General features: G+C 45.3%; 1 protein-coding gene across 2 annotated transcripts in view; it reads left to right on the top strand.

Annotated features, from left to right (window-relative positions):
* The first annotated feature begins 998 nt into the window (after positions 1 to 998).
* Positions 999 to 21486, top strand: part of LOC148540752 (ferric reductase 1-like) — a 38486-nt gene continuing 17998 nt past the window's right edge. Inside the window, exons 1-2 of one of the 2 annotated variants that reach the window (XM_088481611.1) lie at positions 999 to 1101; positions 7947 to 8163. In XM_088481611.1, coding sequence (XP_088337737.1) covers positions 7959 to 8163 — 205 coding nt within the window. In that variant the 5' untranslated portion in view covers positions 999 to 1101; positions 7947 to 7958. The remainder of the gene's footprint in view (positions 1102 to 7946; positions 8164 to 21486) is intronic. The other variant, XM_088481621.1, reaches the window with a different exon arrangement.

The raw sequence follows: 21486 nt of genomic DNA, 5'->3' as shown, positions 1-21486 counted from the left end.
GCTTCCTGCTCTAATCGAGCAGGCAGCTCCCCACTGACATCGCTGCTGATGTCAGTGCGGCCGCCCACACAACGGCAGGCATTCTGTAAGGAACGCCTCCGTTTGTGTAGCCACCCCCCCGCCCCGTCTACAAAACGGGGCGAGCTGTCGATCAACATCGACAGCCGGCCCTTTTGTAGTGAGCTTCGGAGCGAGAGAATTTCTCTCTCGCTCCAGGGCTTGCACACGCGCAGTGCGGCCGCTGCGCGTCTGCAGGGCCTTAACATCGACCCGGTTGCGAGCACTCAGAAAAGATATACCTCAAGCTGCATACACACGATTTTGTTACCAACGATTTTATGAACGATATTCTGTCAGATTATCTGTCAGATTTTTTAAAGTGTAATGAACGATTTTTTGAACGACAAACGATTTTTGCACTTCCCTTAATGAAAATCGTTCAGTTGGTCAGTCTGACTGAACTACAAACGTGAACGTGCATGAACGACAATCGTTCATCGTTTTAGCTCAGAAAGTGAACGATTTTTTCAATGATTGAGCGATAAACGATATTGTTATCGATAATCGTTCAAAAAATTGTGTGTGTATGCACCTTCAGAAGTGATATATTGGGGAGATTATTGATACTATTCTGTCAGTAAAGCAGCTTGTCCTTTTTAACTACATTGTTAGATTATTGTATTGCAACAATAGATTCTGTTTGTTTTATTGCACATTGTGTTGTAATAAATTGTCTATATTTCTCTATCAGCGCTACCTTTTCTTTTATATCTGTATGCTGTTCCTGCCTGACTCCCTACTTGCATGTCTATATATGCGTGTATATGATTACAGCTTATAAATAAGTAACATGTCTGCATTCATATTCATATTTATGCGTTATTGTCTGTTCTTTGCTTAGTGGTTTATGTGTTTTGGGATTACAAAGCATTGTGAGACATGAAAGATATTTTGCAACCAAAATTTACGGAACAAATGAATAGTTCCTCATTAACCATGTGACTTTTAAAAGGTGGAGCAGGATAAAGGAGAAGCCTCCAAATTTACTAAGAAGCACAGTATTCACACTGCACAGGATCCAGGAGGGTACATTTTATTATTGTGAGTACAAAGACAATACTTGGTATTTTAGTATATTTTCATAACTAAGTTTTAACATTACAAAACGTCATGTTACTGAGTGGGGAGCAAAGCATTAAAAAAAGAAAAAAGCATGGTCATTTATTTTACACCTGGACAAATACATTTATTACTTTACATATGATGTTAATACTGGCTACCCTCAAATGCTGGACAGCTTTCTTTTTTCTATGCAAATTAGATTTGAGTTTGGACATACTGTACCTCTCACATCTCCCCTCCTTCAGTGCAACATGGTTTTACCAAGATACAAAGTTACTTGCTTTTATCACTTTGCTCCCAACTCAGAAACAGCCCTGACATATGACATTTATTACAAAAGATATACTGAGCAGATTGGAAACTTGTTGTGTGTATTGCTAAATACATTTCTGTATATTGAGAACAGGAGTTATTTGGAAGGTGTGGGAAATGCAATTGATAACACATAGCTAAAATGTCACTATTTAATTATATCTATACTAACATTAAATATAACCAAATAACTATTTCATTAATCATTACTAGTAATGTATATTATCACATGTACTATTAACATTGTAAACCAGAGAGCGCAATTCACAATTCTCTCATAAGAGGTCTAAAATGTACTCTGATAAATGTTATATTAAGACTAAGGGTCTGATTCAGTACAGATCGCAAATGCAATCGCAGCTGTGATATCGCACGCACTGCAGCTGCGAAAATAAGCTAATGCCTGCCACAGCTCAGCCAGCATAAAGACGCCCACTGCTGCTTTCTCACATCCATCCAGCCTCGCATTCCTGCGTAAACATCGGTATTATCGATGCACATCGGCCCGTCACGCACATTTACAGCAGGTCTGACCATACGCAGAAACTGCAAGTCTCGTCGCTCGTAGTATGTACTCAGGCTGCGACAGCGATCGTAGTGGCTAATTTATGCACGCCCATGCAATGGCGTTCAAATGGACAGGCACGCCTGCGTTTCTTCGACCACTCCCCCGTCACCACCCCCAATTGCTCAAGGCCTGTCACTCACTCTGCGATGGATTCCTCTGTGCGTGATCACAGTGCGATCACAGCGCACGCGCAGGGCCTCTTATACGAATGCACGATGGCTAACAATCGCTCGATCTGCGTACGTAGTGGCATTTGCGATCGCTGCTGAATCAGGCCCTGTGTTGTGAATAATTTTTTATTTTACATGAAATGATAACAGCATATTGATATTTTGTTACTGTATCAACTGGTAATTTTAGTGAATCGAACTGAAGATAAAAAATTACTATTCTAAAAGTTTGTAAACTTTATTAATAATAGGACACATTACATCAACTACATTATTGCTATTATTATTAACTTTTATTTATAATGGACCACCAGAGTTCTTTAGTGCCGTACTAGGGGATAAAACTGACAAGAAATATAATTACAGACTAATGCAGACTGTATATGAATTCACATAGATACATAATAAAAAGGGATAATTTAGCGTAATTATGTAGCGAATACAAAGGGGATATGGGTTTACACAATAAGGAGTAAAAAGCAGAGAAGAGGAGGTCAGAGACTGTAGAATTAGCAGGAGGGGTGGTTTGCTAAAATGAGGCTGGGGCAGGCTTGCCTATCCTCCTGATTTGATCGGGAGCCTCCCGAATATCGGGTGCCGCTCCCGACCCTCCGGAAAGGCAGGAAAGCCTCCCGGCTGCCGCCTGCCCCCCCGACTACCTACTAGAAACCCCCGTAGCAGGGGGGCATGATGACGCGATTCGCGCTGAATAGCGTCATCGTGGCTCCGCCCGCTTCACAATGCCTTTATTTTTGGCATTGTGAGGAGGGGTAGAGGCCACGATGACGCGATCGTGCAGCCCCGCCCCTGGCAGCGCCCCCAAATGGTCCAATTGACTGGCCACGCCCCCCACTATTTGCAGGCATTCAGCTCCCTCCCGGAAGGAGGGAGCTGAATGTCGGCAAGTATGGGCTGGGGATGAAATTCTGAATGCATGAGCGTTAAGTGATGATTATCAAAGAGATGAGGGGGCAATCATTAGCAAAGCAAAAATGGCGGGAGATTGAATACTGTACATGAGGAAATTAACCTGGAGACATAAGGGTCTATTTACTAAGCTGTGTTGGGAGATAAAGTGAACGGTGATAAGCTGCCAGCTAATCAGCTTCTAACTGTCATTTTTCAAACACAGCCTGTGACATGGCAGTTAGGAGCTGATTGGCTGGTACCTTATCACCGTTCTCTTTATCTCCTTACAGCTTAGTAAATAGACCCCATAGGGAGGAGCTGTTAAGTTGAGAGCTTTGTAGGTGTTAGAGGAGTTAGAATTTAGTTCTGAGTGGTATAGCGAGGGGGGCAGCAGAGGTAGAGTGACAAGAGAGGAAAATGAGGAAGAGAGTAGAGTTGAGGAATACTGCAGAGGGGCAAGACAGGAGTTAAGAAGACAAGTGAGAAGCAAATTACAGTAAACAAGGTGGGAAATGATGAAGGCCTAAATGAGAGTTTTAGTAACAACCAGGTTAATTCTGGAAATATTGTGGTAAATGGTGGAAATGGCAGGAATGTGAAAGGGACTGTGGGGCTTACAGTTTGTCTCAATTATCACGTTTTAGACCTGATAACTGTAATGTCTCATCGCCGCTATTTGCAGCAATAAGAAATTTCATACTACCCGAATGTATCAGAAATCACATCCAGAGACACAGGCTCTGAAAGGAGCCCGTCCCTGAGATGTGTTAGAAGTGAAGTGATCGCATTAGTGGTCACTTCAATTCTATAGCGGGACCCCCTAACATGTTACTGCACATGCATGGTCTCTAGACCATACATGTATGGCGGCCATTGCCAGGGTATGAACCATCTCTTGGTAATTTTTGGAAATGTTGCACATAGTGGCTAACACCAGCTTCGCTTTCCAGAGCTTGGTTAATCTGAGTTTTGCTGCCCCATAGATAATCTGAGATATCTGCGGCAGTCCCTTCTGCATACATTGGAGTAATACTTAATATTTGTGTGCATCCCACAAAAACTGGTGATTTGGGGGGATAAGTCACAAATATTGAATGATAAATAGGCACCCTTATGTATTGTGAGAAGGTAAGGGCAGAATCAAGGGTGAAACCTAGATATTGGACTTGGGGAACAGAGGATAGTGAGACATAAGGGTGGGTATGAGTAGAGGGGGCCAGTTTAGAAACATTGAGTTTCAGGAAGTGTTATGCCATCCAGAAAGAGATAGCTGACAGACAGGAGGTAACGTGATAGAATAGAGGAAGAGGTAAGAGAAACAAAGTAAGTTTGTGGGTCATCAGTAAAGAGGTGGTAGTAAAGTACAAAGGAACTGGTAAATTTCCTAAAGGGAATAATTAAAGAGGGAGAGGAGAAGGGAGCTAAGGACAGACCTTGGAGGTACCCTGATGGGAAAGGGAAGAGGAGGCGAGGTGAAGGTGGTTGAAGATACAGAGAAGAATATTGGATAAGTAGGAGGCAAACCAGTAGAGAGCTGATTCCTGAAGCTCAGTGGAGTGGAGAGTTTGGAGGATAAGATGGAACTGAACACAAACAGTTCATCTAAACACAGTGTTGTGGGTTTGTTTCTGTCTAAAGCAGGGCTGATCAATTATTTCAGGTGGGGAGCCACTTAAAGGGTTTAGTAAATGTTTGAGCGCTACATGCATAAAATACCCTCCATATTCCCCTTTTATGCAATCAGACCTCTCCACATGTCCCTTGTGTGCCATCAAGTCCCTCCACATGCCTCTTTTATGACATCGGACTGCTCCACACAGTCCTTTTATACAACCAGACCATCCACATAATTAAACATAATAGTATTATTATGATGGATGTGCAGGCTCGGATGTTCGTCCATGCAAGATGACGTTTTGCCTCTTTCTGAGTTCCGTTTTTTGGAGGGAAAAATCCGAACTCAACGTGCAAACTCGAACCTATCCGAGCCTGCACATCCCTAATTATTATTATTATTATTATTGATAATGATAATAACAATAATAACAGAATAAGAGGAGACACTCGCAGAAAACTTTCTTGTACGACTGGAGAGTCAGGAGAGTATTGGGCAACTCACAGAAGTAGAGTTTTCAGAGATAGTCAAAACAATGACTAACCTGATATAGACTTCTTATATCTACTTTACTCTATGTACTTTACTATATGAATGCAGTGCAGAATGAGGGTGTTATCTGGCGGAATGCAGCAATTTCATCTGAGTATCATTTTATATTCATCTTATCTTACTGACGATAAGATCTACAGCTAAATGACACAATATAACCTACACACCTCCTTCCTCTCTGTATACTGATCCTGAGTAATATCTGTGCAGACAGAAGCAGTGGCGCTGAACTGAAGGGTGATGATTGATCCTTTCAATCCACTGACTGTTTACACTGCTGTTCCCCTAACAGCACCCTCCATCATCAGGGACACGTGCCCCCCTGCCCTACCAACTATGCCCCTGGACAACCGTGTTGTTATTTCAAAATATAAAGTGTCTCTAACACCATATTTGAATGAATAAAATGATTTGCTTTAATGTGTTTGCTTTGGGTCCTCATCAGATCTATTCTGGGATGATATCATTACACTCAGATTTGGGGTAAATTTACTGAAGTGAGTTTGAGAAGAGATGTTGCCCATAGCAACCAATCAGATTCTACTTAACATTTAACTAGCACCTTCTAGAAGATAATAGCTAGAATCTGATTGGTTGCTATGGGCAACATCACTTCTAAAACTCACTTCTAAAAACTCTCACTTTAGTAAATTTATCCATTAGAATGCCTGAGCTGCTCCCCAAGATCTAGAAAATTAAGTAATGTTTTCACTTCGTCTGAGTGATGTACAAGGACATTTAGTGCCCTGAACCAGCGTGGAAACACCTGCATGAACTCAGTTCTCATCAGCATTTGTAAGATCCCCACTCCCCTCACTGATAATTTAAAAAAAACAACCCCCCCCATACCCCACTCTTCACTGGCACTTGTAAAGCCCTTATTTCTAACATTCTCTCCTCCATCTCCTCATTATGAGAGGAATTAACCGCCACTAACATGTCCCCGCCACTAACATCTCCCCATATTTCACTATGAGGAGATGGAGGAGAAAATGATGATTGGTCCCTGAAGAAACTCCAGGGACCAACCATCATTCTCTTCTCCATCTCCTCATAAAGTAATATGGGGACATGTTAGTGGCGGTTAATATGTTGGGACTGTTTGGGGTGGACAGGTAGGAGTTTGGGATTAATTTTATGCATAGACATTTAATGCTATGTGGGGACTGGTGTGTCGAGAGTTAATATATGGGGACTAATGCGTGTAGGGGTTCATTTTATGTAGGACAAGTTTATGGAGTTAATTTTATGTGAGCACTTGTGTGCAGAAGTAAATGTTACGTGGGATCAGGTCTAGGGGGCTATTATTATGTGGGGACTGCTGTAGGTAAGTCATGGTTGGACTGATGTTTCAGTGGTGGTTATTATATGAGAAATGATCTGGGGTGTTCAAGTTATTTGGGAACTGGCAATGGGAGTTAATGTTATGTGGAGGACTGATGTGTGTGGGGTTGATATTTTATTTTGTGAGTATAATGTATGTGGTGGAGTGGTTAATATTATGCGGACACTGGTCGGACAATAAGTTATATGGGGACATGTGTAGGGCTGTTAATGCAATGCAGTGTTAGCATTTTGTACAGTTTACATGTGGGAAGGAGCTTGGTACATTAGAAACACTTATGAAAATTAAATTTTAGAAATTCTGAAGAGGCAACTGTAGTATTTTCCTGGATATTTTAAAATTACAGGGGAAAATGTGGAAAGTACAGATGTACTATTATTTAGAAGTAGTCATTTTTCTAAATCAAATTGGTACATTTCCTAGATAGGGTTGGGTATTGGATCCCAAGGGTCAGGATGCCAAAGGTCAGAATACCGACAGCAACATCCCGACAGTCAGAAACCTGACAGATTTTTATCACTCTTACACTAACCCTCCACATAACTCACCTCTCCTGCAGTTTTACCCTAAACCTCCCCCTAACCCACACCTCCTACAGTTTAACCCTAACCCTCCCCCATGTGCTTTACCCAACCCTCCCCCTAACCCTAAACCTAAATCTCCCCCTGAACCTCATACCTCTGCAATCTGATGGTATTCTGACAGTCGAGATGTCGCTGTCAGTATTGTGACCATTGGCATCCTGACTGTAAGGATGCTGGCTACATCCCCCTAGATATATTGAGCCTAATTTAGAGTTGGACATAAAAACAACATTGTAGTTCTACAAGAGTCAGCATGCCCAATCAGTTCATGGTTGTCTGTGCTTGCTAGGATTAGTGTTTCTAAAATCTATGAAGTTCTAATTTTTTTAAAACTATTTATACTTACTAACCCTACCTCATATTGCCATCAGAGAGTTTGGGATCAGCCCTTTCTTGTTTTAACGAGTAGGGTGGACCTCAAATTTTCTTTATCACTAGCTTAAGTCCCATACTGACCAGTTTTGTTACCACTATTATATGGGGGCCTATGTTGCGGGTCTCCATGTTAGGTGACTATACCAGTCTGGAACAGCATTATCCTCATTTGTTCCGCTGTATTAGCTGTAAACAGATCAATCTATACAGTAACTGGTGCTTGGATCAATTTTGGTTGCGAGGGGAACATCACATCCATGATTTATTTATTTGAATTGTTTTACTTGTTAGTCATCACCTTCAAGGTGATAATGATAACTGGCCTTTCTAGTTGTAGCTTCAATGTGCAAGTGCCTTCTGTTATAGGTACTAAAATGTATATTTCTATCCTTAGCAGTGCAAGAGAATGGAGTCGCCATTAAAGAACATCATCTTCTTCTTATTGGTCATCTGTTTCCCCACATATGTTCATGCCTATCCTGATGGAAGAGTTGAACCAGCCTGTGAAACAATGGTACCGTCACATCGCAGTGCTGTTTCTCAAACCACCATTTCTCCATATAGTCTGTCCTATTCCAGTACCAACTACTCTGGAGTACTAGCATTCCGAGGTAATTACTAATTCACATAGCATGAAAAGCAAATGGATAAGAGTTTCAGTGATGTATTGAATAAGGAAATGGTTATACACTTGTGATACTCCGAAGTAGCAAGGGTGATAATTGTGTGGTGCGCGTACATCAGAGTTACCTTGGTGGGGAAGTCTTCTTTCAGTAACAGCTCTTCATTAAAACCACACCTCAGCAGAGGGGCAATGATTCCCAAGACACAGAGAGATGCAACACAGTTTAGATGCAATCTAACAGCAATATTTATTCCGCAAACTGGTATAATAATTGGAGAGTTCTCACCTAGGGTGGTATGCATGACGAATTGTATTCGGGATGCGATGCATCCCACCACTCTTTGCATGCATGCCGGTGTTAATGACACCAGAATGCATTATGAAAAACGCAAAGGACAGCTCTCTCGTTAAGAGCTGTCCTTTGCATGTGAAGGACCCAGAAGTCCTTCTGGCGTCACAGAAGGATGCGCGCCACGGGGGTGCTGGGAGGGATCCGATTTGATGTGGTGGTACTGTAGGTGAGGCCGAAGAAGTATATACAGTTTCTGAGAGAAGATGTGCAAAGGGAAAAAAACAGAGGGCCAAGGACAGATGTTTTAGGGACCCTAAGAGAGAGGAAGTTGAGGGGAGCATGAGTCATTGGTATAGACACAGAAGGAAAGGTAGGATGTGAACTAGGAGATGCCCCAGGTAGTTGAGGGTGGTCAGCTATATTAAGAGCACCGGAGAGATCAAGGAGTATGAGCAGGGGCATTTTATTAGACAAGGGGTCTATGTGCAACCTTCATGCGGATCTCCCTTTGTGCTGGTACTTGCACAATGAAAACTCTGGCACTGTGCCAAACTTTACTGCTCATGCTCATAACTGCTGATTTCTCTACTGTGTATGTGCAGCATAGCTCTAGTAAAATTATGCTGGCACAATTTTCTCTGTGATTTCTTCAGCAGCAGCTGCACGGTAAGTATTCAGTGAGTGCAGGGTGTGTGTTGTGGGTCCCCTTGACTCAGGGGCCCATGTACACTACACACCTTGCACCCACTATAGATACATCAGTGAGTATGAACAGAGAGAAGCAATCTTCCGAATTATCCATGAGTATATAATAATTACTTACTTTGGGGATGTCCTGGTGGAGTGTAAAGGAAGGAAAACTTTTGGTAGAGGGTCAAGAATCGGATAAGGGAAAGAAAGTGGCTCAGGCAGTTATAGACAGGCCATTCAGGTCGTTTGGGAGCAAAAGGCAGAGAAATGGACTGGTAGATGGAGAGAGAGGAAGAGTGTGATTTTTTTTTCGAGAACTGGAGAGATGAGTGAAATTAGACGGCAAAATGCTAATGGAGACGGACAGGCAGGACCGTAACTAGAGGTTGGCCAGGATGGCACTGGTCAGCATCAAGCCAGGGAATAAAGTGGGCTAAATCTGCGTTCCGTCTATTGCATCGTCAAAAATATAAAAAATAAGCAATCCAGATGGGACAGACCAACAGTGTGCCAGATCAGTCTGTCAGACTGTGTGCAAATATATAGAAGGACTTAAGCTACTGCAGCACAAGTTAAGAACAAGCAGTGGCATCACAAGGGGGGTGTGGGTGCACCCGTGTGTCACCCGCTGAGGGGTAGCACCAAAGTGCAGACTCCCCACTTAGTGACAGGAGACGAGTGCTGCACTGTATAATAAGTGCAGCACTCGGCTCCTGACAACAGTGAGGGAGCCGGCTGGCACTGCACACAGGGCAGTCCGCACCTCCGGCACCCTTCCTGCCCCCCTGTAATAACAAGACTACAGGAGTTCTGCCAGATGCCACACCCCTTTTTTGCATGGCCACGCCCATGTGCCATAGACCACGCCCCCTTTTGGTGTGCACTCAGCATCCCTCCCCGCCAGGGTGACACTGCAGGGAGTGACGCCACTGGGAACAAATTAGCAGAAAATAATATGGTGGGTGGGGTGTGGTAGGTGGTGGGGGGCAGTAACTGGGGCAGATATTCAATAAAGATATTTGAGGGGGGCAGTCATCATTATTTTGTTAAATATATGTAAATACACCTTTATGGAGTAATGACTGCCACAATTAAGTTTTTTGTTGCTTGTGTTCAAGCTAATAATACTGTACACCAAGTGCAGCCAGTACATTTTGATCAGATAATATAGTTTTAAGGTGCAGGTTGGGGCCGTTCTACCTCTTCCTAAGACTGAAGGCTATCACTGCTAGTGTAAAAATAATGACAAAAGAGCTCCGGAGATGTCACATGCCGGCCTGGAGACCCCAGAATCAGACCCCGTCGCTTACCTGTGCGGGCGCTGACCCGCGCTGTCTTCCGGCTCCCGCGCTGTACGCTTCTTCCTCATCTCTCAAGGCAGTCTCCGCTGTTGTCCTCTGGAGGGTCCCGCTGCTGTGCTGCTCCCACGCCGGCTCCTGCTGACCGCTGGTCCCCGCTGACTACCTCCAGGAAGCGCTGTCCTCCGGTCCATGGGCGCGGCCATCTTGGATTGCCCATGTGATCCCACTACCACCAATGAGGAGTCTTCTCCTTCTTTCTCAGCCTGTCAGCTCCCAGTGTCCACTACAAAAGGATCCCCAATGCTCACACAAGTTGCCAGTGCAACTAGTTTCTTAGTTTAACTAAGCAAGTCTACCCACGGCTATCCAGCCGCTCCAAGTAGCCACCCAGCTACCAACGTCTACCCACGGCTATCCAGCCGCTCCAAGTAGCCACCCAGCTACCAACGTCTACCCACAGCTATCCAGCCGCTCCACGTAGCCACTCAGCTACCAACGTCTACCCACGGCTATCCAGCCGCTCCAAGTAGCCACCCAGCTACCAACGTCTACCCACGGCTATCCAGCTGCTCCAAGTAGCCACCCAGCTACCAACGTCTACCCACGGCTATCCAGCCGCTCCAAGTAGCCACCCAGCTACCAACGTCTACCCACGGCTATCCAGCCGCTCCACGTAGCCACTCAGCTACCAACGTCTACCCACGGCTATCCAGCCGCTCCACGTAGCCACTCAGCTACCAACGTCTAGCCACCCAGCTACCAACATCTACCCATGGCTATCCAGCCGCTCCAAGTAGCCACCCAGCTACCAACGTCTACCCACGGCTATCCAGCCGCTCCACGTAGCTTCCCAGCTACCAACGTCTACCCACGGCTACCCAGCCGCTCCACGTAGCTTCCTAGCTGCCACGCTACTGCCGCATTCCTCAAACTCCTGTCAGTTCGCTGCACCCTCTCATGCGGAGAAACTTCATTAAGCCAAGTCTCCTCCAGCGAGTGTCTGCGCCAAGTAATACAAATCCAAGGACCAGTCCGGGAACACAGCACCTAAATCCCACGTTTGTGACAGTTTGCAATGGCCAGATGGACTCGGCAAGTGGTCAAGGATCTGGGGTAGATCCCTCGCAGGATGTACTATCTCGTCTGGAAAGACAGGAGACCTCTCAGGCCCAGTTGATCCAATTCATCCAAGATATGTCGTCACGCCTGGACAACATTCAGTCCTTACTGGCTCATCCCGCTCCCGCTGGCTCCCAAGCCGCCTCTCCTCCTGTGGTGTCACCTGCTCCTCCAGTTCTACCTCCTGCTCGTCTTCAGCTTTCCCCTCCGAGCAAGTTCGATGGCAACCCCAAATTATGCAGGGGTTTTTTAAACCAATGCGAAATCCAATTCGAGCTACAATCCGCCAACTTTCCGACGGCCAGAACCAGGGTGGCATATATCATCTCTCTACTCTCTGGCCAAGCACTCGATTGGGTCTCGCCCCTTTGGGATAAGTCGGATCGCCTGCTCTCCAACTACCCGGAAGAACCACTTCCGCATCAGCTGATATTCTACGCCTCCGTCAGGGCAGCAGGACCGTCGGCCAATACGTAGTCCAGTTTCAAACTCTGGCTTCAGAACTCAATTGGAACGAGGATGCCCTCATCGCTGCCTTCTGGAGTGGCCTTTCTGAAAGACTCAAAGACGACCTAGCTTCCCGTGACCATCCAACCAGTTTGGATGAGCTAATCTCTCTCTGCAACAAGGTGGATCTCCGTCACAGGGAGCGTGCCTTTCAAAGAGGCTGATTTGATCGTGGAAGGCCACGTCCAGCTTCCCGTTTACCCTCTCCTCCTCAGGGCGAAGAACACATGCAGGTCAACCGCTCTCATTTATTGGCTGAGGAACGGCAGAAAAGGCAGAGGCAGAACCTCTGTATGTACTGCGGATCTCCTCAACATTCAGTTAAATCTTGTCCCATTCGTCCGGGAAACGCCTTCTCCTAACTTATGAAAGAGAGGTTAAGTTAGGAGTTGCCATTGAATCACAAAGGAAGTCTGATTCCACCATCCAGGCTCATTTAAAGTTTCCTCGAGGTTCCAAAGCTGTATTAGCTCTTCTGGATTCCGGAGCGGCAGAGAACTTTGTCACTACTGACTTTGTCCAGAAACATCAAATCCCCATAGAAGCGTTGCCTCGAGTCATCACTTTAACCGCCATCGATGGTAGTCGCATTTCTAGTGGAACCATCACCCATCGTACAACACCACTTAAACTTACCATTGGGGTGCTCCATTCCGAACAACTATCCTTCCTAGTGATTCCCAAAGCCTCTCATTCTTTAGTCCTCGGATTACCCTGGCTACAGAGACATTCACCACAAATCGATTGGACCACCATGCAAGTAACCTCCTGGGGTTCCAATTGCTTCAAAGGCTGCCTTCAGCGGGTAATACCTGTCAGATCTTCCGTCGTACGGGATTCTACAGACCTGCCCAAAGCCTACGATGGGTTTCAGGAAGTCTTTAGCAAACAGAGCGCAGATCTGTTACCTCCCCATCGTGATTGGGACTGTCCTATAGATCTGATCCCCGGGAAGAATCCTCCTAGAGGCCGAACCTACCCTCTATCTCTCCCTGAGACTCAGGCCATGTCGGAGTACATTAAGGAAAACTTAAGTAAAGGCTTCATTCGACCTTCCACGTCTCCAGCAGTTGCTGGATTTTTCTTCGTAAAAAAGAAAGATGGTGGCTTGCGCCCGTGTATTGACTACCGGGGTCTTAATGAAATAACTATTAAGAATCGCTACCCTCTTCCTCTCATAACAGAGTTATTTGATAGAGTCAAGGGAGCCACAGTTTTTACCAAACTCGACCTAAGAGGAGCCTATAATTTAATTTGTATCCGTCCAGGCGATGAATGGAAAACGGGCTTCAACATCAGGGATGGGCACTACGAGTATCTCGTTATGCCCTTCGGCCTCTGTAATGCTCCGGCCGTCTTCCAGTTTTTCGTCAATGAAATCTTCCGGGATCTTTTGTACAAGTGTGTGGTCGTTTACTTGGACGACATTTTGATTTTTTCTCAAGACCTCCAAACTCATCGAGACCAGGTGAAACAAGTCCTTCTGAGGTTGCGGTCCAATCAACTTTTTTGCAAATTAGAGAAGTGTCTGTTTGAAGTCTCAAGTGTACCATTCCTAGGATACATCATCTCCGGAACAGGCCTTCAAATGGATTCTTCAAAACTACAAGCCATTCTTGATTGGTCTCTTCCTTCTTCCTTAAAATCCATACAAAGATTCCTAGGATTTGCCAACTATTATCGCAAGTTTGTAAAAGGTTTCTCAACTCTGTTAGCTCCGATTACAGCCCTCACCCGCAAGGGAGCAGATTCAACTAAATGGCCCGTCGAAGCTACCTCTGCATTTCAACTTCTTAAGCAAGCGTTCATCTCCGCTCCCATCTTAAAGCAACCAGACTCCACCCGGCCATTTATCCTGGAGGTGGACGCATCCTCCGAAGGTGTCGGTGCAGTGCTTTCCCAGCGAGTTAAAGATGTAAAACTTCATCCCTGTGGTTTCTTTTCCCGGAAGTTTTTGCCTGCAGAAAAGAACTACACCATCGGAGATCAAGAGTTACTTGCCATGAAACTAGCCCTCGAAGAATGGCGATATCTTCTAGAAGGAGCTCATTACCCCATTACCATTTTTACAGACCATAAGAACCTCCTTTATCTTAAATCTGCAAATTGCTTGAACCCTCGTCAAGCCCGGTGGGCAATGGTTTTTCTCCAGATTTAACTTCAAAGTCTCCTATCGTCCCGGTTCACAAAACCTCAAAGCCGACGCACTCTCCCGTTCCATGACGAGCGACCCTGATCTACCCATGGAACAGCCCCAACCAATCTTGAATTCCGCTTTCTTCGCCTCTACCAAATTATCTTCTATACCCCCGGTTAGGAAGACTTTCGTCGCTCCGGAACTCCGCAAGAGGTTACTGCATTGGGCTCATGCTTCCCTGTTCTCTGGTCACTTGGGTATGGATAAAACCCTAGAATTCATCCAGCGGTCCTATTGGTTGCCTTCGATGAAAAAGGACATCAGGTCTTATGTGTCATCATGCATCAAATGTGCCCAACACAAGATACCTCGGCGGGTTCCACACAGTCAACTCCAGCCTCTTGCAATTCCATTTAAGCCATGGACTCACCTATCTATGGATTTCATCTCTGATCTTCTTCCATCTCGGGGCCACAACACAATTTGGGTTATCGTGGATCGCTTTTCTAAAATGGCTCATTTCGTACCACTTACTGGGCTTCCGTCTGCACCTCTACTCGCCCAGAGCTTTATAAAAGAGATCTTCAAGCTCCACGGCCTTCCTCAAGAGATCATCTCCAACAGGGGAGTACAGTTCGTAGCGAAGTTCTGGAGGTCACTCAAAACTCAAATTTTCTACCGCTTATCATCCCCAGACCAACGGTCAGACTGCAAGGGTTAATCAAGACCTGGAACAGTTCCTGCGCTCTTTTGTCTCATCCTCCCAAGATGACTGGATTGAACTTCTTCCTTGGGCCGAATTTGCTCACAATAATCATTATCACACGTCCACCAGCTCAACTCCTTTTTTTACAGTTTTTGGTCATCATCCTCGAGTGCCAGATTTCCCTCTTCTTCCAACATTAGATGTGCCTGCGGCCAAGATGTCCCTTCAACGGTTCTCCAACATCTGGGAAAAGGTTCGTTCCTCTCTGACTAAAACGTCAGCCCGGTACAAGAGATTTGCTGACCGACAAAGACGAGCGGTTCCAAATTTCCAACCTGGGTATATGGTCTGGCTCTCTACCCGAAACCTAAGACTCCGAGTACCCTCGATGAAATTTGCTCCGCGATTCATTGGTCCATTCCCAATCATCAAAGTCTTGAATCCTGTGGCTTACAAGTTAAAGCTTCCTCCATTTCTTCGCATTCCAAGTTCTTTCCATATTTCTCTTTTAAAACCACTGGTCTTAAACCGATTTCAGAAGGTCCTTCCTAAAGCTTCTAGTGTTCAAACACAGCAGGGAGAGGAGTTCGAAGTTGACAGAATCTTAGATTCCCGTTGTCGATACAACCGTCTTCAATACCTCATCGACTGGAAGAATTATGGTCCGGAGGAACGAATCTGGATAAATGCCTCCGATGTCCATGCACCCCGTCTGGTCAAAGCGTTCCTTATGAAATTTCCTCATAAACCAAGGAAGTGTCCGGTGGCCATTCTTGAAGAAGGGGGTACTGTCACACGCCGGCCTGGAGACCCCAGAATCAGACCCCGTCGCTTACCTGTGCGGGCGCTGACCCGCGCTGTCTTCCGGCTCCCGCGCTGTACGCTGCTTCCTCATCTCTCAAGGCAGTCTCCGCTGTTGTCCTCTGGAGGGTCCCGCTGCTGTGCTGCTCCCACGCCGGCTCCTGCTGACCGCTGGTCCCCGCTGACTACCTCCAGGAAGCGCTGTCCTCCGGTCCATGGGCGCGGCCATCTTGGATTGCCCATGTGATCCCACTACCACCAATGAGGAGTCTTCTCCTTCTCTCTCAGCCTGTCAGCTCCCAGTGTCCACTACAAAAGGATCCCCAATGCTCACACAAGTTGCCAGTGCAACTAGTTTCTTAGTTTAACTAAGCAAGTCTACCCACGGCTATCCAGCCGCTCCAAGTAGCCACCCAGCTACCAACGTCTACCCACGGCTATCCAGCCGCTCCAAGTAGCCACCCAGCTACCAACGTCTACCCACAGCTATCCAGCCGCTCCACATAGCCACTCAGCTACCAACGTCTACCCACGGCTATCCAGCCGCTCCAAGTAGCCACCCAGCTACCAACGTCTACCCATGGCTATCCAGCCGCTCCAAGTAGCCACCCAGCTACCAACGTCTACCCACGGCTATCCAGCCGCTCCACGTAGCCACTCAGCTACCAACGTCTACCCACGGCTATCCAGCCGCTCCAAGTAGCCACCCAGCTACCAACGTCTACCCACGGCTATCCAGCCGCTCCAAGTAGCCACCCAGCTACCAACGTCTACCCACGGCTACCCAGACGCTCCACGTAGCTTCCTAGCTACCACGCTACTGCTGCATTCCTCAAACTCCTGTCAGTTTGCTGCACCCTCTCATGCGGAGAAACTTCATTAAGCCAAGTCTCCTCCAGCGAGCGTCTGCGCCAAGTAATACAGATTCAAGGCCCAGTCCGGGAACACAGCTCCTAAATCCCACGTTTGTGACAGGAGATAAATGACTAAATAGGAAAATTGTGATGAACAAAACCCAATTCAAGTGTAGAATTCATAATACTATATAATACTGTACATACAGCCAACAAGTTCACATGAGGTAATTGTTTAACCAAGGTACATGAAATGTGTGTAAAGGAGTATTAAGCAACAACTGCATGTCTGGTACAATATATAGCCTTCTGAGTTCTAAATGCCAGATTGTCATCACACTGTGATAAACACCCTAATGAGCAGTCACAAGCATTACATATACGACATTCTAAAACCAAAATATTTATATAGTGGGGAGAGGGGTGCTCAGGGGATAGGGTGAAGATTTGAGCTATTTACTGGCAGACATTAAGTTACAGGTGGTAGAGAGGTGGGAGGGAGCAAGGAAAATTAACAGGTTAAGGACTGCATATACATTAAGCACCATGCGCCTTAGCATTCGTTGGCCCCGGTCTGTGATTTTACGTGGTCTGCGCTTTGAGGCTGAGTTGCTGTTGTTCCTAAATGCTTCCACTTGCTAATAGTATCAATGGGTCTGTTTGAAACACCTCAATTCAATAATTAACAGGTGTGGCGAAATAAGTTTGATTTTTTTATTTTATATATATATATATATATATATATATATACACACATATACTGCACATGCAGTGAGTGACTGACACTGTCACTTACTGCTGAATTACCAATAACTGCTGATTGGCTGACCAGAGTGTCATACGCTGTCAAGCACCACAACAGACTATGGATGGTCCATCGATGATTCATAATAGTTTCACCCCTGGCACACACAAAGCCCCGATCCCAGGTTCTGATTGGCCCACGGGCCAGTCAGTTAAAGAACAGTGAGACCATCGATGGTCATCCACTGCATAATTGGCCACTAAATCATCATCAATGGTAACCATCGATGGTAAGACCACAGATGGCCATCCTTACAGCAGCCAGCACAGCCCTGCAACCAATGGCTCTCTGAGAGTAGCATTTGTGGCAGCGAGCTGGGAGCGGGGCTATTCTATGTGCTGCTACTGATTGGCTGTCCAGAGTGTCTTTCAGAGTGGCATGGATGTGGCTTTGAGAGCCGATGGTGCGGCTAAAGCCAGTTGTACAATTTGAAGAGTTGATCAAGTGGCTTGGATGCCAGTGATGTGGCTTTGAGAGCTGATGGTAGCTTGAAGGCTGATGGAGCGACTGGAGAGCCGGTGGAGTGGCTTGGAAGCCAATAGCAGCCAGGAGACTGATAGGGTGGCTGGAAAGCCGGTGGAGCAGTTTGGAAGCCAGTAGTAGCTAGGAACTTGATGGAGCGGCTGGAAGCAGGGGACACAGCATGAGCTACGACCAGGAAAGATGAGAATGCTAACCCTGCAGCAGGTCCGAGAAATTCACAAGGAACGCTATAGTCGGCGAGGTGCCAAAAGGCCAGCGTGTTCAAAAAGGGGAAGGAACCAATCATGCCGTGCTGTGGACAGCACATGACATCCTGCGGCGTCCAGATCGCCTAGCATCTGACAGAACTGGAACAAAACTGCCAGAGGGAGGTAAATTGCTAGAGGGAAGCAAGTCGTGACCGTGACTTGTACCAGATTGTTAACAAGTGATAACAAGAATATCACTTGTCGATAAATCTGGGCCTTAGTGTTCCCCAAATGTATCTACAGACAGGTACGTAGTACAGACGGAGATCGTGCTCCAGGCACCTGCTCTGGCCATTCAGATCAGCCATCCAAAGAACCTCAGCAGCTTTGATAGGTGCAACAGAGCCAGAAAAGAACATGGCGCTGTGGCATGACATGAATAAGGGGCACTACTGTGTGGTGAAATGTGAATAAGAGGCACCACTGTGTGGTGTAATGTGAACTGGGGGTACTATTGTGTGGCATGTGAATTTTGGGCACTATGTGTGACATAATGTGAATTGGGGCATTATGTTATTATTATATGTAATTACATATAATTAGAGATGTGCGCGGACCCCTGGGTTATAATTACATATAATTAGAGATGTGCGCAGACCCCTGGGTTTATTGGTTTTGGCAACACCATCCTCAAGTGTTGGTTTTAGATCTGGACTTTTTTTTTAATTTATAAAAACAGCTAAAATCATGTAATTTGGGCCTGTATTTATTCCTGCAGTATTATTAACCTCAATAACATTAATTTCCAGTCATTTTCAGTAAATTTTGAACACCTCACAGCTCACAATATTGTTTTCATCTATATTGGCCAAAGGCTGCAGCAAGCTGACTGGCTAAACTAAGTGACATGGCAGCTACACAAACACATGGCAGTTTAACCACTTAACTGGCTAATATTTTTCCAAAAATCGCTCAGAAATTGTTGTTTTCTTTTATGTTTGGATTAGGTCAAGAACATCTATTTAAAATTTATCCAAAATGATTTTATTACAAAAAAAAAAAATTAAGCACAGTATTCCATAAAAATAGCAATTTTCGCGGTATACTGTAATGATGGCCATCAATGCCTGTACCATGGATGGGCGATGGTTTTAAACCATCTTCAGAAAACCATCGATGGTTAGCCATCAAAGGTTGAGTTCTACATATGAGCAGATCATGGCTATCAGACCGTGGGGGCGACAATGTTTCTTTGACATCGGGGCTGCCATAGGTGGAAAAAAACACACTAGGCACAAGAATTTTTACCATACTGGTGTTTAAAAAAAAAAAAGGCTAATATAAAAAAAATATTATTTTTTATTGATATATCGGAAAAAATTTATCAATTATCGGGGGCTGCAGAAGGGGGAAGAGGTGCTATTACGTTTATATTTAATCAGCAGCTGCGGAGGAGCAGTATGCCCAGTGAGGATAGACAGCACTGGATGTCCCCAGCAGCTGCTCCTCTATACAGCCGCCAGGTACACAGTCACGGTGGGGGCAGGCTGTGCTGCCTTATCCCAGTGGCTGCTTCTCTCTGATGCGACCATGTCAGGGAAAGTCTGGCCTGGCTTGGTCGCATCCATGCCAGGCAAGTGGTTAAGAATATAACACATCTAGGACACATAGTGGCACTGCAGTAGCAGACAGGATGGCAGTTTAATATAAACTATTCAATATTACAGTGGAAGCCAGGTAAAACATTGATTGATTACAGTGTTAATATAATAATAAAAAAACAAATTACAGAAATGGAAACACTATTACAAAACAAGCATCCAAAATCCCAATGAGTTGGATTGATTCATTGATTTATTACAGTACTAATATAACTATAACAAAAAATGAATGTGAGAAACTATTAAAAAAAAACAAGCTTCCAAAATCCCAATGAGATTGATTACAGTACTAATATAACTATAAAAATTTAATAAAATTGAGACATGGAACAAACTACTATAAAACAAGCATCCAAAATCCCAATGAGATTATTGAAGTGGAAACTGAGGGCCTGATTCATTAAGGATCACTATTGCTAAAGCATACGCAGATGGGCGATTGTTGCGTACAGCGCACGCATATGCGAAGGCACCACTGCGATCGCACTGCGATCACGGAGACCACAGAGAGCCATCGCAGAGCGATTAACAGGCAGTGAGCATTTGGGGGTAGTGACGGGGTGGTAGTCGGTGAAATGCAGGCTTGTCTGTCCGTTTGAACGCCATTGCATGGGCGCGGATAAATTATTAATTGCGATTGCATATGCAGTTTGAGTACTTACTGCGTACAGTGAGGTTAAGGTTTAAGTCTTACGTTGTGTCTTTCTTGGGAATTCTTTCTTGAGCACCATGCCTGCTTACTGGGAGTGGATTTTTTTCATCCAGAAGCGGACCAGGAACAGGAAGCGTGCTTTCCAAAAATAAATAAACAATTGCCTTAGATAATCCTTTGCAAACCTTCTGTTCTGTAAAGGAATTTCCCAACCTGTACAGGGACATTAAAAAAAACAGGGTTTGTTAGTTGCCTTGAAATTACCATTGTTTCCACTGTCCACTTAACCAGATTACTTAGATATGTGAACAAGCAGAACAGAATATTAAATGCAACATTTCAGTTTAAGGTTTAAGTTTTACGTTGTGTCTGGAGATCATTGATAAAGCAGATAAAGAGCTCCACCACAAGCGGCAGATGACTAAACTCACACACAAAGGTTTAATAGAAATAGATACAACACCAGATCAGATGTTTACCCTGCAGGATCTGTCTGATTCATCATGGTGCCCCCAAGATTGTGCAAATTCTGCCAAAAGAGAGACGGACACCATGGTAAAACATACAATAAGAGTCAACTTCTGATAGAGCCAAAAGCACTCCAGGGCTTGCGGCAGACGAGACCCTACCACAAGGGTCTCGTGACAATCTTTTTGGCCGCTCGCTATAGCTGTGGGTGGTCACAGCTATGCGAGCGGCCAGGAGGCCGCTCTAAAAAAAGAGAGGGAGGGCACTGATTCAGAGCGAGCGCTCTGAAAGAGCGTCCGGCTCTGAATCAGGCCCAGTGTCCCATAAAGGCTGTAGTCCTAAAGAGGTGCTGTTGTGTTGTCCAGGTGTTGCTCTGTCCATCAGGGGTGCTGCTCCCAAATGCAAAAAAAAAATTCTTCTTTTTCTGTTTGTGTGCGCTGTAGCCTCACGTGCATCAACAAAGTAGCAGCACCAAGCGTGCGCCTATGTCATAAGTCAAGGGCCGGTTTGGACATCTTGTCCAATTTGATACAGGCAATAATGGGCAAAACAGCTGGTACATTTATTCAACAATATTAGTTAGGCTAAATGACAACTTCTACATCAGAAATGTAGTTCAACAATGTACAATGCAATTAGCACACA

This window comes from Taudactylus pleione, unplaced genomic scaffold, assembly GCF_031769625.1.
Source record: "Taudactylus pleione unplaced genomic scaffold, aTauple2 ptg000017l, whole genome shotgun sequence".
NCBI classification, from domain to species: domain Eukaryota; kingdom Metazoa; phylum Chordata; class Amphibia; order Anura; family Myobatrachidae; genus Taudactylus; species Taudactylus pleione.
The sequence above is the reverse complement of the archived record's forward strand: the minus strand, read 5'-3'. Positions and strand labels throughout refer to the sequence as shown.